Source organism: Dipodomys merriami, unplaced genomic scaffold (genome assembly GCF_024711535.1).
Source record: "Dipodomys merriami isolate MVZ:Mamm:240054 unplaced genomic scaffold, mDipMer1.0.p SCAF_644, whole genome shotgun sequence".
Lineage (NCBI taxonomy): Eukaryota > Metazoa > Chordata > Mammalia > Rodentia > Heteromyidae > Dipodomys > Dipodomys merriami.
The window spans coordinates 482534-498449 of record NW_027206229.1 but is presented as its reverse complement, the minus strand read 5'-3'; the positions used below and the strand labels follow the sequence as shown (position 1 = coordinate 498449).

General features: G+C 40.7%; 1 protein-coding gene across 3 annotated transcripts in view; it reads left to right on the top strand.

Annotated features, from left to right (window-relative positions):
• LOC138815514 (histone-lysine N-methyltransferase ASH1L) overlaps window positions 1-15916 on the top strand; it is a 143033-nt gene that overhangs the window by 77120 nt on the left and 49997 nt on the right. For 2 of the 3 annotated variants that reach the window (XM_070004973.1, XM_070004972.1), the window contains exons 5-6: window positions 8185-8929; window positions 12352-12531. In XM_070004973.1, coding sequence (XP_069861074.1) covers window positions 8185-8929; window positions 12352-12531 — 925 coding nt within the window. The remainder of the gene's footprint in view (window positions 1-8184; window positions 8930-12351; window positions 12532-15916) is intronic. The other variant, XM_070004974.1, reaches the window with a different exon arrangement.

The following is a 15916-nucleotide window of genomic DNA, read 5'->3' as shown; positions in this document are numbered from 1 at the left end:
TTTCTTATAAAGAAGTATAACTAAGGTTTCTTTATCCTTATTTCAAAGTCTCGTATTTTAGCAAAATCCCAAACCGATGAAACATAATCCATTTCTTGCCAGGCACCAGTAGCTCACACCTGTCATCCCAGCTCAGCTACTGAGGAGGCTGAGATCTGAGGATTGCTACTCAAAGCCAATCTGGGCAGGAACGTTTGTGTGACTCTTAACCATCAAAAATCCAGAAGTGGGGCTGTGGATCAAGTGGTAGAGGATTAGCATTGACCTAAAAAGCTCAATGACAGCACCCAGGCCTTGAGTTCAAGCCCCAGGACTGGCCAAAAAAATACAAAAAAAAACCCTCATTTCCCCTATCTCAAAGAACAAGGCTGGGTATATGGTATATATTTGTAATCCTAGGCATGTGAGAGATAGCAAGGTAGGAGGGTAAAGGTAGGAAGATCACTTGCCACAATTGTGGGCACAAAGTGAGGAATATCTGAAAAATAAAGCAAAAGGGCTAGGGGTATGGCTGAAATAGCCAAGCACCTGCCTAACAAACACATAGCCCCAATTGTAAAACCTAGTACTAAAGAAAAAAAAAATAAACCATATGTGGTATAATCTGTTACAACCTCATTTCTAACCACCATCACATCCTTGGGATTTGTCATACTAAACAGTATGTTCTACAAAAAACTTTTTTTTTGTGGACTTGTGCCTGCCTGGCCTGCCTGCCTGCCTGCCTTCCTTCCTTCCTTCCTTCCTTCCTTCCTTCCTTCCTTCCATTTCTTTCTTTCCTCCCCCTCCCCCTCCCCCTCCCACTCCCCCTCTCTCTCCCCCTCTGTCCTTCTTCCTCTCCCTGTCCCTCTCTCTCTCCTTCTCCTTTTATTGTCAGTTGTGGGCCTGGGCTCTGTCCCTTAGCTCTTCAGCTCAAGGTGAGCACTTGAGCCACAGCACCCCTTCCAGTTTTCTGATGGTTAATTGGAGATGAGTCTTATGGCCTTTCCTGCCCAGGTTGGCTCTGAACCTCCATTCTCAAATCTCAGCCTACTGAGTAGCTGGCATTACTGGCATGAGCCACCAGCTCCTGACATTCTTGTGCCTTTCTTTGGAGGTGCTATTGTTTGTGTTATCCTACTTGTTTACTCAAATTCAATATATAATAGTGTATGTGTCAGTAATATATCCTCTTTATCCCAATTGTTTATGTAATTTGTAGTTTATGTATGTTATAGCATTTTGTACATTACTGTTACAGAATTTAACATGCAAGTTATTGGTACTATGTATGAATCCTTGAGAGAATAATCATCTCTCATTCATGTTTGGAAGTTATTTACTCAGTTCCAATGAACAAAATAGTTTCATGGTAAAAGTAAACTTTATGGGTTACATATTCTCACTGTTGTTAATGATTAAAACAATTGGGTGACTTTCCTCCTTGATATTTGTTATTGGAATCTCATTAATTTATTCCAAAATTAATAACTTTCCTTGAGTCAGGTGCCTCGCTATTCAGGAGGCTGAGATCTGAGGATCGTGGTTCAAAGCCAGGCCTGGCAAGAAAGTCTGTGAGACTCTTATCTCCAATAAACCACTCAGAAAACCATAAGTGGTGCTGTGGCTCAAGTGGTAGAGCGCTGGCCTTGAGCTGAAATGCTGAGGGACAGCACCCAGGCCCAGAGTTCAAGCCCCACGACCAACAAAAAAAAAAATTACTTTCCTTGTAAAAAGATAGATAAGAAATATTTTAGGCTTTTAATTTTTTGGTTGTGGGCTTAAACTCAGAGCCTGGGTACTGTCCCTGAGCTGTTTATTGCTCAAAGCTAACACTCTAAGACTTTGAGCCATAGCTCCACTTCCAGTTTTTTTGGTGGTTAATTGGAGGTAAGAGTCTCACAAACTGCCTGGGCAGGACTTGAACCTTGATGCTCAGATCTCAGCCTCCTGAATAGCTAAGATTACAGGTGTGAGCCACCAGCACCAAACTCCAACCAGTAATTAGTAATTAGTCTTTGGACTGAGTTTGGCTTGCAGACTTGAATGTCATTATCCTAGTTTAGGTAGACCCCAATAAAGTTCATTTAAAGGCTGAGTGTGTATGGCCTCATGCCCATAATCCTAGCTACTCAGAATGCTGAGATTTGAGAATCACAGTTTAAAGCCAACCCAAGCAGAAAAGATTGTGAGAGTCTTACCTCTAACTACCACAAAGCTGGAAGTGGGGCTGTGGCTCAAGTGGTACAACACCAGCCGTGACTAAAAAAGCTAAAATAGGCTAGGTCCTGAGTTCAAGACCCATACTGGCACACACACAAATTATTCACTGTCTTTTGGTTGGGCTGGTCTGATACTGCAGTATCAGACTATAATCCTGGTTTACACTAATAATTATACTCATGAGTCACTATACCCAGCTCGTTACCCATGATTTGCTTTTGCATTCAAAGGAGTTAAAACTGTTACAGTTTCATTTAGAAGCTATGTAAGGATTTTGAACAAGAGAGATATGTTTTGGATGTTATATCAAAATTGTCTATCATTTGCAATGCTGGAAGAATGACCTCCACATCCTGGTGGCTTAAAAGAAGCCCCCCCTTTTTTTTTTGGGGGGGGGTCCGGTCGTGGGGCCTGAACTCTGGGCCTGGGCACTGTCCTTCAGCTCTTCAGATCAAGGCTAGCACTCTACCACTTGAGCCATAGTGCCACTTCCAGCTTTTTTTCTTTTTGCTTATGTGGTGCTGAGGAATCGAACCCAGGGCCTCAGGCATGCATTAGTAAAGCTCTTGAAATTTTCAGTTTAGTAATGAAATCTACTTGCCAAATATTGGTAGTTTATGCTTGTAATCCTAACTAATCAGACAGCTGAAATATGAAGATCACAGTTTGAAGCCAACCCTGGCAGAAAAGTCTTGTGAGTCTCTTATCTCCAATTAACCAGCAAAAATCTGCAAGTTATATATGTGGCTTAAGTAGTGGTAGAGTACTAGCCTTGAGCAAAAAGCTAAGGGCTAGCACCCAGGCTCTGAGTTCAAACCCCAGTCCTAGAACTAAATAAACTCTACTTCTCACATTTTAGTGGCTTGAGCAAGTTATGTCATTGGGAGCTATGAAGTCTAATCTTTTGAAGGGAGGTCAGTAATAAATGTTTATCAATAATAATATAGTTGGGCTGGGAAGGTGGCTTAGTGGTAGAGTGCTTGCCTCGCATGCATGAGGCCCTGGGTTTGATTTCTTAGCACCATATAAGCAGAAAAAGGTGGAAGTGGTGCTGTGGCTCTAGTGGTAGAGCACTAGCCTTGAGCTGAAGAGCTGAGTGACAGCGCCCAGGCTCAGAGTTCAAGCCCCACAACCGACCCCCTTACAATAATAATAATAATAATAATAATATAGTTGGGCTGAGAATGTGGCTTAGTGGTAGAGTACTTGCCTTAGCATGCATGAAGCCTTGGATTTGATTCCATAATACCACATAAACAGAAAAGGCTGGAAGTGGCACTGTGAAGTGATAAGAGTACTAGCCTTGAGGAAAAGAAGCACAGGGACAGTGCCTAGGCCCTAAATTCAAGCCCCAGGACTGTCAGAAAAATAAATAACAATAATAATAATAATAATATAGTCTAACATATGCATTTTAGAAAAGTCCACATTACGGGCAGGGAAGTTGGCTCAGTGGTAGATTTGCGTCACATGCATGAGGCCCTGGGTTCAATTCCTCAGCACCACATAAGCAGAAAAAAAGCTGGAAGTGGCGCTGTGGCTAAAGTGGTAGATATATTACATTTGATTTGTAAACAAGCATGGTGTTTTCATACCTATCCAATCCCAACACTGTGGAGACTAAGGCAAGATGATGTTGAACCTAGGTTCAAGATACGTGTAGCAAATTAAATTTTGAACTATCTTTGTAAGATTGAGAGAGATGGTAAACAAACAGTTGAAAGTTTAAAAAAAAAAAAACAGTTGAGGGCCGTGCTCCAGTGGCTCATACCTGTAATCCTAGCTACTGAGGAGGCTGAGATCTGAGGATCACCTTTCAAAGCCAGCTGGGGCAGGAAGGCCATGAAACTCTTATATCCAGTAAACCACCAGAAAACCAGAAGTGGCTCTGTGGCTCAAGTGGTAGAGCACTAGTCTTGAGCTGAAGAGCTGAGGGAAAGCACTCAGGCCCAGAGTACAGGTCCCATTACTGACCCAAAAAAAAAAAAAAAAGTTCAAAGTGTTAGTTTATAATTTCAGAGGCACCTGTGATAGAGATACAGATGTAGCAGTTTTTTATAAAGTTGAATTTGGTAGTGAATAATATTTCCCAAGAAAAAAATAAAATAAGACAACAGGTATAGAGATCTGAGACATTAGCATTTGAGGGGGAAGTGAAAGAAAAGATGTTAGTGAATGAGACTAATTTAGAGAAAATGAGACTGTTAAATCTGAAAAAGGATGTGTTAAATGTTAAAAAGGAATAGTCAACATCATTGTTTCTAAGAAGTCAAGAAAGATTTGAACAGTGTTGAGTCATTTAGGAAATAAGGGGGTGGGAAATGTCTGGGGTTATTTTTGTTTTTGTTTTTGGATCCGGTCGTGGGGCCTGAACTCTGGGCCTGAGTTGTCCCTCAGCTCTTCCACTCAAGGCTAGCGCTCTACCACTTGAGCCACAATACCATTTCCGGCTTTTTTCTTTTTGCTTATGTGGTACTGAGGAATTGAACCCAGGGCCTCATGCATGCAAGGCAAGCGCTCTACCACTGAGCCACCTTCCCAGCCCTGGGAAGTTTGCAACTGTTACACTGAAGAATGAGTTGATTATATGAAACTTCTGTCTTTAAATTGCTCTTTAAGTACATATTAACTTGTGTTGTTATTACTGCTACTATTGACTCTATGTAGGGTTGGAAATAAGAGTCTGGTTTTTATAATAGAGGAAACACAGTACAGTAAAATGAGAGCTGGGGGCCAGTGGCTCATGCCTGTAATACTAGCGACTCAGGAAGGCTTAAATGTGAGGATCACAGTTTGAAGCCAGCCCAGCCAGGAAACTATATGAGACTCTTTCCTTAATTAATCACAGGAAAAGCCAGAAGTGGTGCTGTGGCTCAAGTGATAGAGTGCAAAAAGGAGCCCAGGGACAGCACCCAGGCCCAGAGTTTAAGCCCCAGAACTGGCAAAATAAATAAAATAGTAGTAGTAACAGTAGTAGTAGTAGTAGTAGAAATAAAGAATAAAATGAGAAAAAATTGCAACAAAGATGTTTAGGCATATTTGATGGATATTATTAAATTTTTGCTTACAACTGCTAGGCCCCACTCTTATAAAGTGAATGTTCAAAAAGGAGGGCAATTATAAATTGAAAATATATTGCAATTGATATATCACTGGACATATTTCAATTCTGGTAACCATCTGTAGGGTCCTTGCAAGAAATTTTACAAAGCTACCATTAAAAGTCATAAAGGGCTGGGCATTGGTGACTCACACCTGTAATCCTAGCTAATCAGGAGGCTGAGATCTGAGGATCACGGTTCAAAGCCTGCCCGGGCAGAAAAGTCTGTGAGACTCTTCTCTCCAATAAACCACCAGAAAACCTGAAGTGGTTCTGTGGCTCAAGTGGTAGAGCGCTCACCTTGAGCTGAAGAACTCAGGGAAAGCGCCCAGGCCCAGAGTTCAGGCTCATGACCAACAAAAAAAAAGTCATGCATAATATATTTTAGGATCATATTAGAATTAGAATTCATTAGCCAGATACCTTGAAAATTTCTAAATATGTAAGAATAAGTAATGGGTTATATAAATAACCTATAAGTCAAAAAGGAATTCATAATACTAAATTTGACATACTACTTTGAAGTGAATAAAAATGAAGTCAGAGCAAAATTAGAATTACAGCAAAAGCTGTTTATACCTTAGGTTGCTAAATAACAAAGTTCTGAATCTGACTCACTCTCAGATTAGGGAGCTAAAAAAAGAATAATTAAACCCAAATTAGGAAGTAGGATATTAGAGAGATAGGACCAGAAATAACAATTAATACTAACAGTAATCCTTTGTGTATGTGTGTATATACATACAGAATATGTGTTAATTTAGCCAAAGGGATTAAGAAACAAAGAAAGCAAATTAGCAATACCAGAAATGAAAAATAAGTTCATTACAAGTCATACATAATTTAAAAGGATAATAGACTTGAGAATATTATGCCCATAAATTGAAAAAATAGACAAAAGTTATTCTTTGAAACAAACAAACAAAAGCAAGTATTAGAATTTACACTAGGGGCTGGGAAGGTGGCTCAGTGGTAGAGTGCTTGCCTTGCATGCATGAGGCCCTGGGTTCGATTCCTCAGCACCACATAAGCAAAAAAGAAAAAAGCCGGAAGTGGCGCTGTGGCTCAAGTGGTAGAGTGCTAGCCCTGAGCTGAGGAGCTGAGGGATAGCGCCCAGGCCCAGAGTTCAGGCCCCACGATAAGCAAAAAAGAAAAAAGCCGGAAGTGGATCTGTGGCTCAAGTGGTAGAGTGCTAGCCCTGAGCTGAGGAGCTGAGGGACAGCGCCCAGGCCCAGATTTCAGGCCCCACGACCGGACCCAAAAAAATAAATAAATAAATAGAATTTACACTGGGCACCAGTGGCTATGCTCGTGATCTTAGCTGCTTGGGATACTGAGAGTATAAAGATTCTAGTTCATAGCTGCTTGGGATACTGAGAGTATAAAGATTCTAGTTCAAGGCCAGGCTATGCTTGTAATCTTAGCTGCTTGGGAGACTGAGAGTATAAAGATTATAGTTCAAGGCCAGCTGAACAGCAAAGTTTGTAAGACTCTATCTTGAAAATCACTGGAAAAAAATCAGCACTAGAGATGTGGTAGAGTTCCTGGCTAGAAAGCATATACCTCAGTACCACCAAACAAAAAAACAAAAAAAAAAACCTCCTAATCTAGGCATGGTAGCTCATCCAGCTACTCAGGAGCTGAGATCTGGCCTAGCCCAAGTAAAAGCTTGACAACTGAGTTTTGTTTGTTTCTTTTCTGTATTCGATGGGGGTTTTTTGGGGGGAAAGGGGGACGGGGAGGCAGTGTCCTGGGGCTTGAACTCAGGGCCTGGGCACTGTCCCTGAGCTTCTTTTGCTCAAGGCTAGCACTCTACCACAAGAGCCACAGCGCCACTTCCAGCTTTTTCTGTTTATGTGATACTAAGGAATTGAACTCAGGACTTCATGCATGCTAGGCAAGCACTCTACCACTAATCCACATTCCCAACCCCTGTGTGGTTGGAATTCAGTGCCTTGAGCTTGCTAAGCTTAACACTCAAACTATGCCTCCAAGCCTGCACTATGCCTCCTTTTAGAGGTAGAGTTTAAAAAAAAAAAAATCGGGCTTTTTGCTGGGTATTTGGAGATAAGAATCTGTCAAATTTGGTGAATAAATGAAAAGAATGAAGCAACCCACAACCCAATAAGATGGTCTTTTCATATATAATTGTTTGTGTGTGTGTGTGCGTGCACCAGTCCTAGGGCTTGAACTCAGGGCCTGAGTGCTGTCATTGAGCTTTTTGATCAATGCTAATCCTCTACTTCTTGATCCACAGCTCCACTTCCAGCTTTTCAGTGGTTAATTTAAGATAAGAGTCAGACGAACTTGCCTGCCCAGGTTGGCTTTGAATTGCAGTCCTCAGATCTCAGCCTCCTCAGTAGCTTGGATTATAAGCCTGAGCCACTGGCACCCAGCTTCATATATAATTTTTATTTTCCTCTAAGTTTTACATGCTAAGATGATCTTGAACCTTAATCTTCCAAATCTCAGCCTCCTGAAAAGCTAGGATTATAGGCATGAACCACTAGTACCTGGCTGAGAGTTATTTTAAATTTGCATGCTATTAAAGAAGCTTGACCAATTTTGATTTTATCATGTTTATTGTGTTGTCTCTTATTAAAGAAAGACCACTACACTATACTTGTAAAAGAAGAATCCATATGATTCTATGCTATTTAACTTGCCTTTCTTGTCTTTTATGGGTGTTTAAAGTTATCTAGCCATACCTGTAAATCCTAAATGCTGGTAAGACTGAGTCAGGAGGATAGCACCTTGGAGATCATCCTGGGTTATGTAGTGAGAGACTATCACAAAAAAAAGAAAAAGAGAAGAAAGTTATTTCAGTAACTAGGTATGATCAGTTTTTGTCTATATGTAATTTATTATTTGTTTTTTTTTAGTAAACGGAATTTCCTCCCGAAGTCCAAGATTGGTTTCTTCAGTGGACGATTCCGTGGATAGTTTGCTACAGCGGATGGTACAGGAAGACCAAGAGCCCGTGGAGAAAAATATTGATGCTGTGATTGCAACTGCCTCTGCACCTCCCCCCTCCAGTCTAAGCTGTAGCCACAGCAAGGAGCGAACCCTGGGAAAACCAGATAGTCTTCTAGTGCCTACCACCCCAACTGACTCTTGCAGTAGTAACATTTCACTTCTTTCTGAAAAGTTGTCAACAAGCAGCTGTTCCTCCCATCATATCAAAAGAAGTGTAGTGGAAGCTATGCAGCGCCAGGCTCGGAAAATGTGCAATTATGACAAAATCTTGGCCACCAAGAAAAACCTAGACCATGTCAATAAAATTTTAAAAGCCAAAAAGCTTCAAAGACAGGCAAGAACAGGAAATAACTTTGTGAAACGCAGACCAGGTCGACCTAGGAAATGTCCACTCCAGGCTGTGGTATCCATGCAAGCATTCCAGGCTGCTGCCCAGTTTGTCAATCCAAGTTTAAATGAAGGTGAAGAAGAATCACCACTTCACCTCAGTCCTGATACAGTTACTGATGTAATCGAGGCCGTTGTTCAAGGTGTAAATTTGAATTCAGAACATAAGAAGGGATTGAAGAGGAAAAATTGGTTATTGGAAGAACAGACTAGGAAGAAGCAGAAGCCATTACTAGAAGAAGAGGAGCAAGAAAATAATAAAAGGTATTTATTTCCTTCTTTAAAAAAGTCCCTGAGCCATGGGCTGGGAAGGTGGCTCAGGGGTAGAGTGCTTGCCTTGCAAGCATGAGGCTCTGGGTTTGATTTGCACAAGTGGTAGAGCGCTAGCCTTGAGCTGAAGACCTGAGGGACAGGCCCCGCGACCAACCAAACCCACCGCCCATCCCCCCCCCAAAAAAAGTCCCTGAGCCAGGAAGCCCCCATGAGACTCTTATCTCCAATTAACTATTCAAAAACCAGAAGGAGCCAGGAAGCCCCCATGAGACTCTTATCTCCAATTAACTATTCAAAAACCAGAAGGATTCTGTGGCTCAAAGTGGTTGAGCATAGCCTTGAGCAAAAGAGCTCAGGGACAGAGCCCAGGTCCTGAGTTCTAGCTCTAGTACTGGCAATAAAAATACAAAACAACAAAAAAAGTTCTAGCACTTAGGAGGCTAAGACAGGAAAATTGAAAGTTTGAGGCCAGTTGATCTACATATCAAAGGATTGTGAGGGGAACTTTGATGAACAAAGAAGTCACAAAATCATGAAGGATATGAAGCCTGTATATTAATAGAAGCATATGAAAATAGAATCACTAAGCCGGGCGCTGGTGGCTCACACCTGTAATCCTAGCTACTCAGGAGGCTGAGATCTGAGGATCCCGGTTCAAAGCCAGCCTGAGTAGGAAAGTCCGTGAGACTCTTATCTCCAATAAACCACCTGAAAACCGGAAGTAGCGCTGTGTCTCAAGCGGTAGAGCACTCACCTTGAGCTGAAGAGTACAGGGAAAACGTCCACACCCAGAGTTCAAGCCCCGAGACCCACAAAAAAAAAAAAGAAAGAAAATAGAATCACTGATGACACTGTAACTCAGGTCTGTATCCTAGCCTAGGCAGAAAAAGTTTACTAGATTACATCTCTCTAAAAAACAAAACAAAACAGTAAAATACAGGGCTGAAGGTGTGTCTAGCAGAATGCTAGCCGTGAATTCAAACCTCATTACCACCAAATAAATATCTGATGGCTAAAGTTCTTCGACAAATGAAAAAATTGATGAACTTCTTACCAGGTTGATTAATAAAGAATCAGAAGAGGAATAAATAAAACATAGTTTAAAAGAAGATAAATAGGATTGAAGATAGTTTATGGAAGACTAAAAATTGGGTACTGTGTGAAGTTTATGCCAAAATTAGCCAGGGCTGGTAGCTTAGAGGCTGACATCAGAGATTTTGATTCAAAGCCAGACTAGGTAGAAAAGTCTTAAAATATTTATAGCAATATGCTAGATTGGAAATATGACTCAAGTGATAGGGTGCCAGCTAGGAACAAGAAAGCTAATTCAGAGTTGGATACTGGTGGCTCAGGCCTGTAATCCAGATACTTAGGAAATTGAAATCTGAGGATCATGCTTCAGAGCCAGCCCAGGCAGAAAAATCCACATAAATGCAAGGCCATGGAGGATGGGGCTAAGGGGGTGTATATTTCTCCCCTGATCATCATATCATCATGTTTTTCTCTAAATTCATATTCTTCCTATCCATCCCTCCCTGCCTCTCTGACTGTCTGCCTTTACCTCTGCCTCTGTGTGTGTATGTGTTATAATTTTGTTCCACATCCCAGGCAAACATTTGTGTGTGTGTGTGTGCACGCGCGCGCACGCTGATCTCTGGACTTGAACTCAGGGCCCTGGGTGCTGTCCCTGAGCTTCTTTTGCTCAAGGCTAGTGCTCTCTACCACCTGAGCCACAGCTACACTTCTGGCTTTCTTTGGTGGTTTATTGAAAATTGCCTTAGGCTGGCTTCAAATTGTGATCCTCAGATCTCAGCCTCCTGAATAGCTAAGATTACAGATGTGAACTACCATAACCCAGCCAGGTTGACCATTTTTTTAATCTCTTGTATTTTTTAGATAATTTCATTGAATTTCTTTTCCAGAATCATGTTTTCTTATATTTTGGCATGTTTAGAATTTTTTTCATTGGATACTAGATATTTTTAATATCATGTTGTATAAACTGGTTTTTGTTAGGTTTCTTCATAAGTTTCCAATTTTATCTTGAAAAAGATTTAAGTTACTTGTAGACCAGTCTGTTTCATTTGAAGATTTTGTTGTCATCGTTGTTGAGACAGGTTATTGCTATATACTACCAGGCTCATCTTGGCTTCTTCACATAGCCTAAGCTGGCCTCAAAGTTTCTAACTCCTGCCTCTGCTTCCCAGTTTTTGAGATTACAAGCCTGTATCACCATGGTCAGCTTTGACGATTGTTTACTTGCTGCTGTTGTTATTGATTTTATATTTAAGTAGTTGTACAAAGATGCTACAATTCACCGGGCACAGTTGACTCATGCTTCTAATCCTAGCTACTCAGGAGGCTGAGGATCTGAGATCAAGGTTTGAAGTCAGCCAGGCAGAAAAGTCCATGAGATTCTTATCTCCAATTAACCACCAGAAAACCAGAAGAGTGGCACTGTGGTTTAAAGTGATAGAGCACTAGCCTTGAATGAAAAAGCTCAGGAACAGCACCCAGGCCCTGAGTTCAAGCCCCATGGACTAACCTCCCTCCCCCCCCAAAAAAAAGTCAGTTCATGACAATTCATCTTGTCAACCCTTTCATCTTTCTTCCTTATTTTCCAGTCCCTACCCCAAACATGTTTTCACTTCCTGGTTTTCATTTTGTTAAACAGTTTGTTAGTTGTTCAGAGGAGTTATAACTTTGGATTCTTTGCTTCAATATATAATCTTTTAGTCAGATATATGTGTGTATATGTTTTCATGTACACTTATAGATATTTGGGGGGGATGGGGGGGTCTGGTCGTTGGGCCTGAACTCTGGGCCTGGGCGCTGTCCCTCAGTTCTTCAGCTCAAGGCTAGTGCTCTACCACTTGAGCCACAGCGCCACTTCTGGCTTTTTTCTTTTTGCTTATGTGGTGCTGAGGAATCGAACCCAGGGCCTGATGCATGCAAGGCAAATACTCTACCACTGAGCCACCTTCCCAGCCTGTACACTTATATTTTAAATCTAGCTTCTGCAGGTGAAAGAAAACGTGCCATTTGTCTCTCTGAGCCTGACTTAACATAGTTTTTTCTAGGTCCGTCCATTTCCCTGAAAATGACATATTATTCTTTCTAATAGATGAGTATTTCATTGTATATATTTAACATATTTTCTTGACAATTTTTTTACTCATAGTTAAAACTGGTTTTGACTGTATAAAAGCTTAAAACAGTGGATAGCAATACCTTCTGTTACTTCTATTGAATTCTTCCATTAATGGATCTCCACTCTGCCTAGTCAGGTTATTCTAACCAGATGAGGAAGACCTCATATCTCTTTTTTTTCTTTCTTACTTCCTGTAATATTTAAGTAGACAATCATTTGTAGAAAAGACAATAACATTTTTAAACTTCTCTTTTTAATCTAGCTTTACAGAAGCACCAGTTGAGATTCCCAGTCCTCTAGAAACCCCAGCTAAACCTCCTGAACCTGAAAATACTTTCCAGCCCGTGCTATCTATCATCCCAAGGGAAAAGAAGGCCCCACGTCCCCCAAAGAAAAAGTATCAGAAAGCTGGGCTATATTCTGACGTTTATAAAACTACAGAGTAAGTAGTAGTAACTAGCAATTGACATTGTTTAAATACCTGTTATTCTTTCATTTGTGACAAAAAAAATTGACTATCATAAAACAGTATATTATATATACAAATTTCTATCACTTCTGTTCACTATATTCATAATGTACTACACTGTGTTGTATAAGATTAATTATATTCCCTGATTTTTATCTTCTCTCTGCCTTCCTAGGTTACATTCTATAGTTTGAGGCCTTTTAATGATCTACTTGATTTTTTCTTTTTTTTTTTTTTGAACTCTGGGCTTGGGCACTGTCGCTGTGCTCTTCAGCCCAAGGCAAGCTCTCTACTGCTTGAGCCACAGCGCCACTTCCAGTTTTCTAGTGGTTTATTGGAGATAAGAGTCTTAGGGACTTTCCTGCCCCGGCTGGCTTTGAACCATGATCTTCAGATCTCAGCCTCCTGAATAGCTAGGATAACAGGTGTGAGCCACCGGCGCCTGGCTCTACTTGATTTTTCAATGATTGAATACTATGTTACACCAACTTTGCCAGATGATTAACATATTTTTTCCTCATTTGAAGAACTTCATGGGTTTTTTTTCTTGACAAAGTACAACTTAATAAGCAACAAAGAAGAGATAGCTATTATATCAAGAAGTATCCCACAGGGCTGGGAATGTGGCTTAGTGGTAGAGTGATTGCCTAGTATGCATGAACCCCTGGCTGGGTTTGATTCCTCAGTACCATATAAACAGAAGCCAGAAGTAGTGTTATGGCTCAAGTGGTAGAGCACTAGCCTTGAGCAAAAGAAGCTCAGGGACAGCCCAGGCCCTGAGTTCAAGACAGAGAACTGCCCCCCCCCAAAAAAAAAAAAGTATTCCATGGAATATAACAGTGTGAGATTTGAAGAATTTGATAATACTTTGCTAGGTGTATAGGCTAGTCCATAAGAGGAAACAGCATGTAAAATGGCAGGCAGCCCAGCAACTCAGGAGGAGGAGATCTTAGAATCTTGGTTCAAACCTGGACCTGGCAGAAAAATCTATGAAAACTCTTATTTCCATTTAACCAGTAAAAATGCTGGAACTATAGAGGTAAGGCTTTAATGGCATAGCACTAGCCATGAGTGAAAAAGTGAAAGGCCCTTGAGATCAAACCCCAGTTCCAACACACAAAAAGGGAGGGGACTTTAGACATTATTTCAGGTAAAATGTACTAACAGTTAGCAATGGTTGTTAGAAATCCTAGCCTTTCTAATTTGCTTGGTTGGGTTATTGATTGTTTTTTCTTTCCTTTATTATTTGCATGCATTTTCTCCCTTTGTTAAGTGTCCTATTTGAATTAGATTACTTGATTATTATACCCAAATAATAAATGATTAAACTAAGTAAATAATTACCCTCAGTTTGTCCAAAGATTGAGTTGAACACAAATTTTGAATGGGTTACAGTAGAAACAGAACATTCTAAAAAGTTAATTTATCTTCTTTTGATAAGAAAAGTGAAGCTTTTTTTCTTTTTTGTCAGTCGTAGGGCTTGAACTCTGGGCCTGGGTGCTGTCCCTCAGCTCTTCAGCTCAAGGCGAGCACTCTACCACTTGAGCCACAGCGCCACTTCCAATTTTCTGGTGGTTAATTGGAGATAAGAGTCTCACAGATGCCGGGCGCTGGTGCCTCACGCCTGTAATCCTAGCTACTCAGGAGGCTGAGATCTGAGGATCGCGGTTCAAAGCCAGCCCGGGCAGGAGAGACCGTGAGACTCCTATCTCAAATAAACCACCAGAAAACCGGAAGTGGCGCTGTAGCTCAAGTGGTAGAGCGCTCGCCTTGAGCTGAAGAGCTGAAGGACAGTGCCCAGGCCCAGAGTTCAAGCCCCACGACCGACAAAAAAAAAAAAAAGAGTCTCACAGACTTTTCTGCCCGGGCTGGCTTTGCACCACAATCCTCAGATCTGCCCCCCGAATAGCTAGGATTACAGGTGTGAGCCACTGCCACCAGCACCTGGCTAAGTGAAGCTTTTTAAAAAATGTACCTCACATACACACATACTATAGAATTGGTTGTTCCTGTTTTATAACTTTAGCCACAGGCCAAAAGAAAACATGATTACAGTTCCAGCATAGTGACACATACCTAATAATCTCAATACTCAGGATGCTGAAATCAGAGGATCAGATTTCAGGCCATCCCAGACAAAAAGCATAGTTGTGCTCTTGGAAAGAGGATCATGGTCTCTAAAGCCCTGGGCAAGGGACACACAAGATTCTATCTGAAAAATAACTAAGAAGCAATAAAGGACTGGGAGTTTGTATAGGTCAAGTGGTAGAGCACCTACCTAACAAATTGTAGGCCTTGAATTCAAACTCCAATTTCACCAAGAAAAAAAAAAGGAAAATAGAAACTTACTATCTGGCTTTATGGTCAGTTCATATCTAAAATAGCCAACCTTCATTTCAGTATACATAAAGATTGTCTACTAATGTTAAGAATCTTTAGGACAAACTAACAAATGCAAAGAGGCAAACATGTTCTTTCTCTTTATCTTCCATTCTGCAAAGTGGAAGACCACACAGTTCAGACTATTAAAAATAAAAAATGAGGGCTGGGAATGTGGCTTAGTGTTTGCCTAGCATGCATGAAGCCCTGGGTTGATTTCTCAGTACTACATAAACAGAAAAGGCCAGAAGTAGTGCTGTAGCTCAAGTGGTAGAATGCTAGCCTTGAGCACAACAAGGCTCAGGGACAGTGCCCAGGCCTTGAGTTCAAGCCCAGTACTGTCAAAAACAAAAAAGAAAGTTATTAATGACTAATGTTTTTGATTTTGTTACTTTTTGGGAACTAGAGCTATAAAAGTAACCCTGGATTTTTACCTTCTGTATTATGCCAAGAATTTTCTTGTGCTTATCTACTATGATCTCAAGAAAGTAAAATGTCATGTTGCATTGTTCCTTTTTTATTTATTTACTTTATTGTTATTTTAGAGGTGATATACAGCAGGGCTACATTTACATATGTCAGATAATAAGTACATTTCCTTTCCTTTAGTGTCATCTATTCCCTCATTCTCTCCCATTTCTTCCCTCACATCTCCACCAAGTTGCATGGTTGACTTTCATCAATGGTTCCTTTTTTTAAAATATGCTTTTTTTTAAATATAATTTTGCAAGCAGAAAAGGTCAAATAAGTTGATGTTAGGGAAATTAACCCTAAGATATGTATTCAGATTTTTTTTCTTTCATGCGATTGTTTCTAACACATTTATAAGATTATTTCTTTGTTGCTTTGTATGTCCCTCCCTCCTCATTTGGAGGAGGCTTGGCCTGGCTATATTCCAGGCTGATCTGAATTTAAGAGATCTATCTGCATTAGCCTCCCAAGTAGACTACAGGCCCAGTTACTCTATGCTCATTGCTTA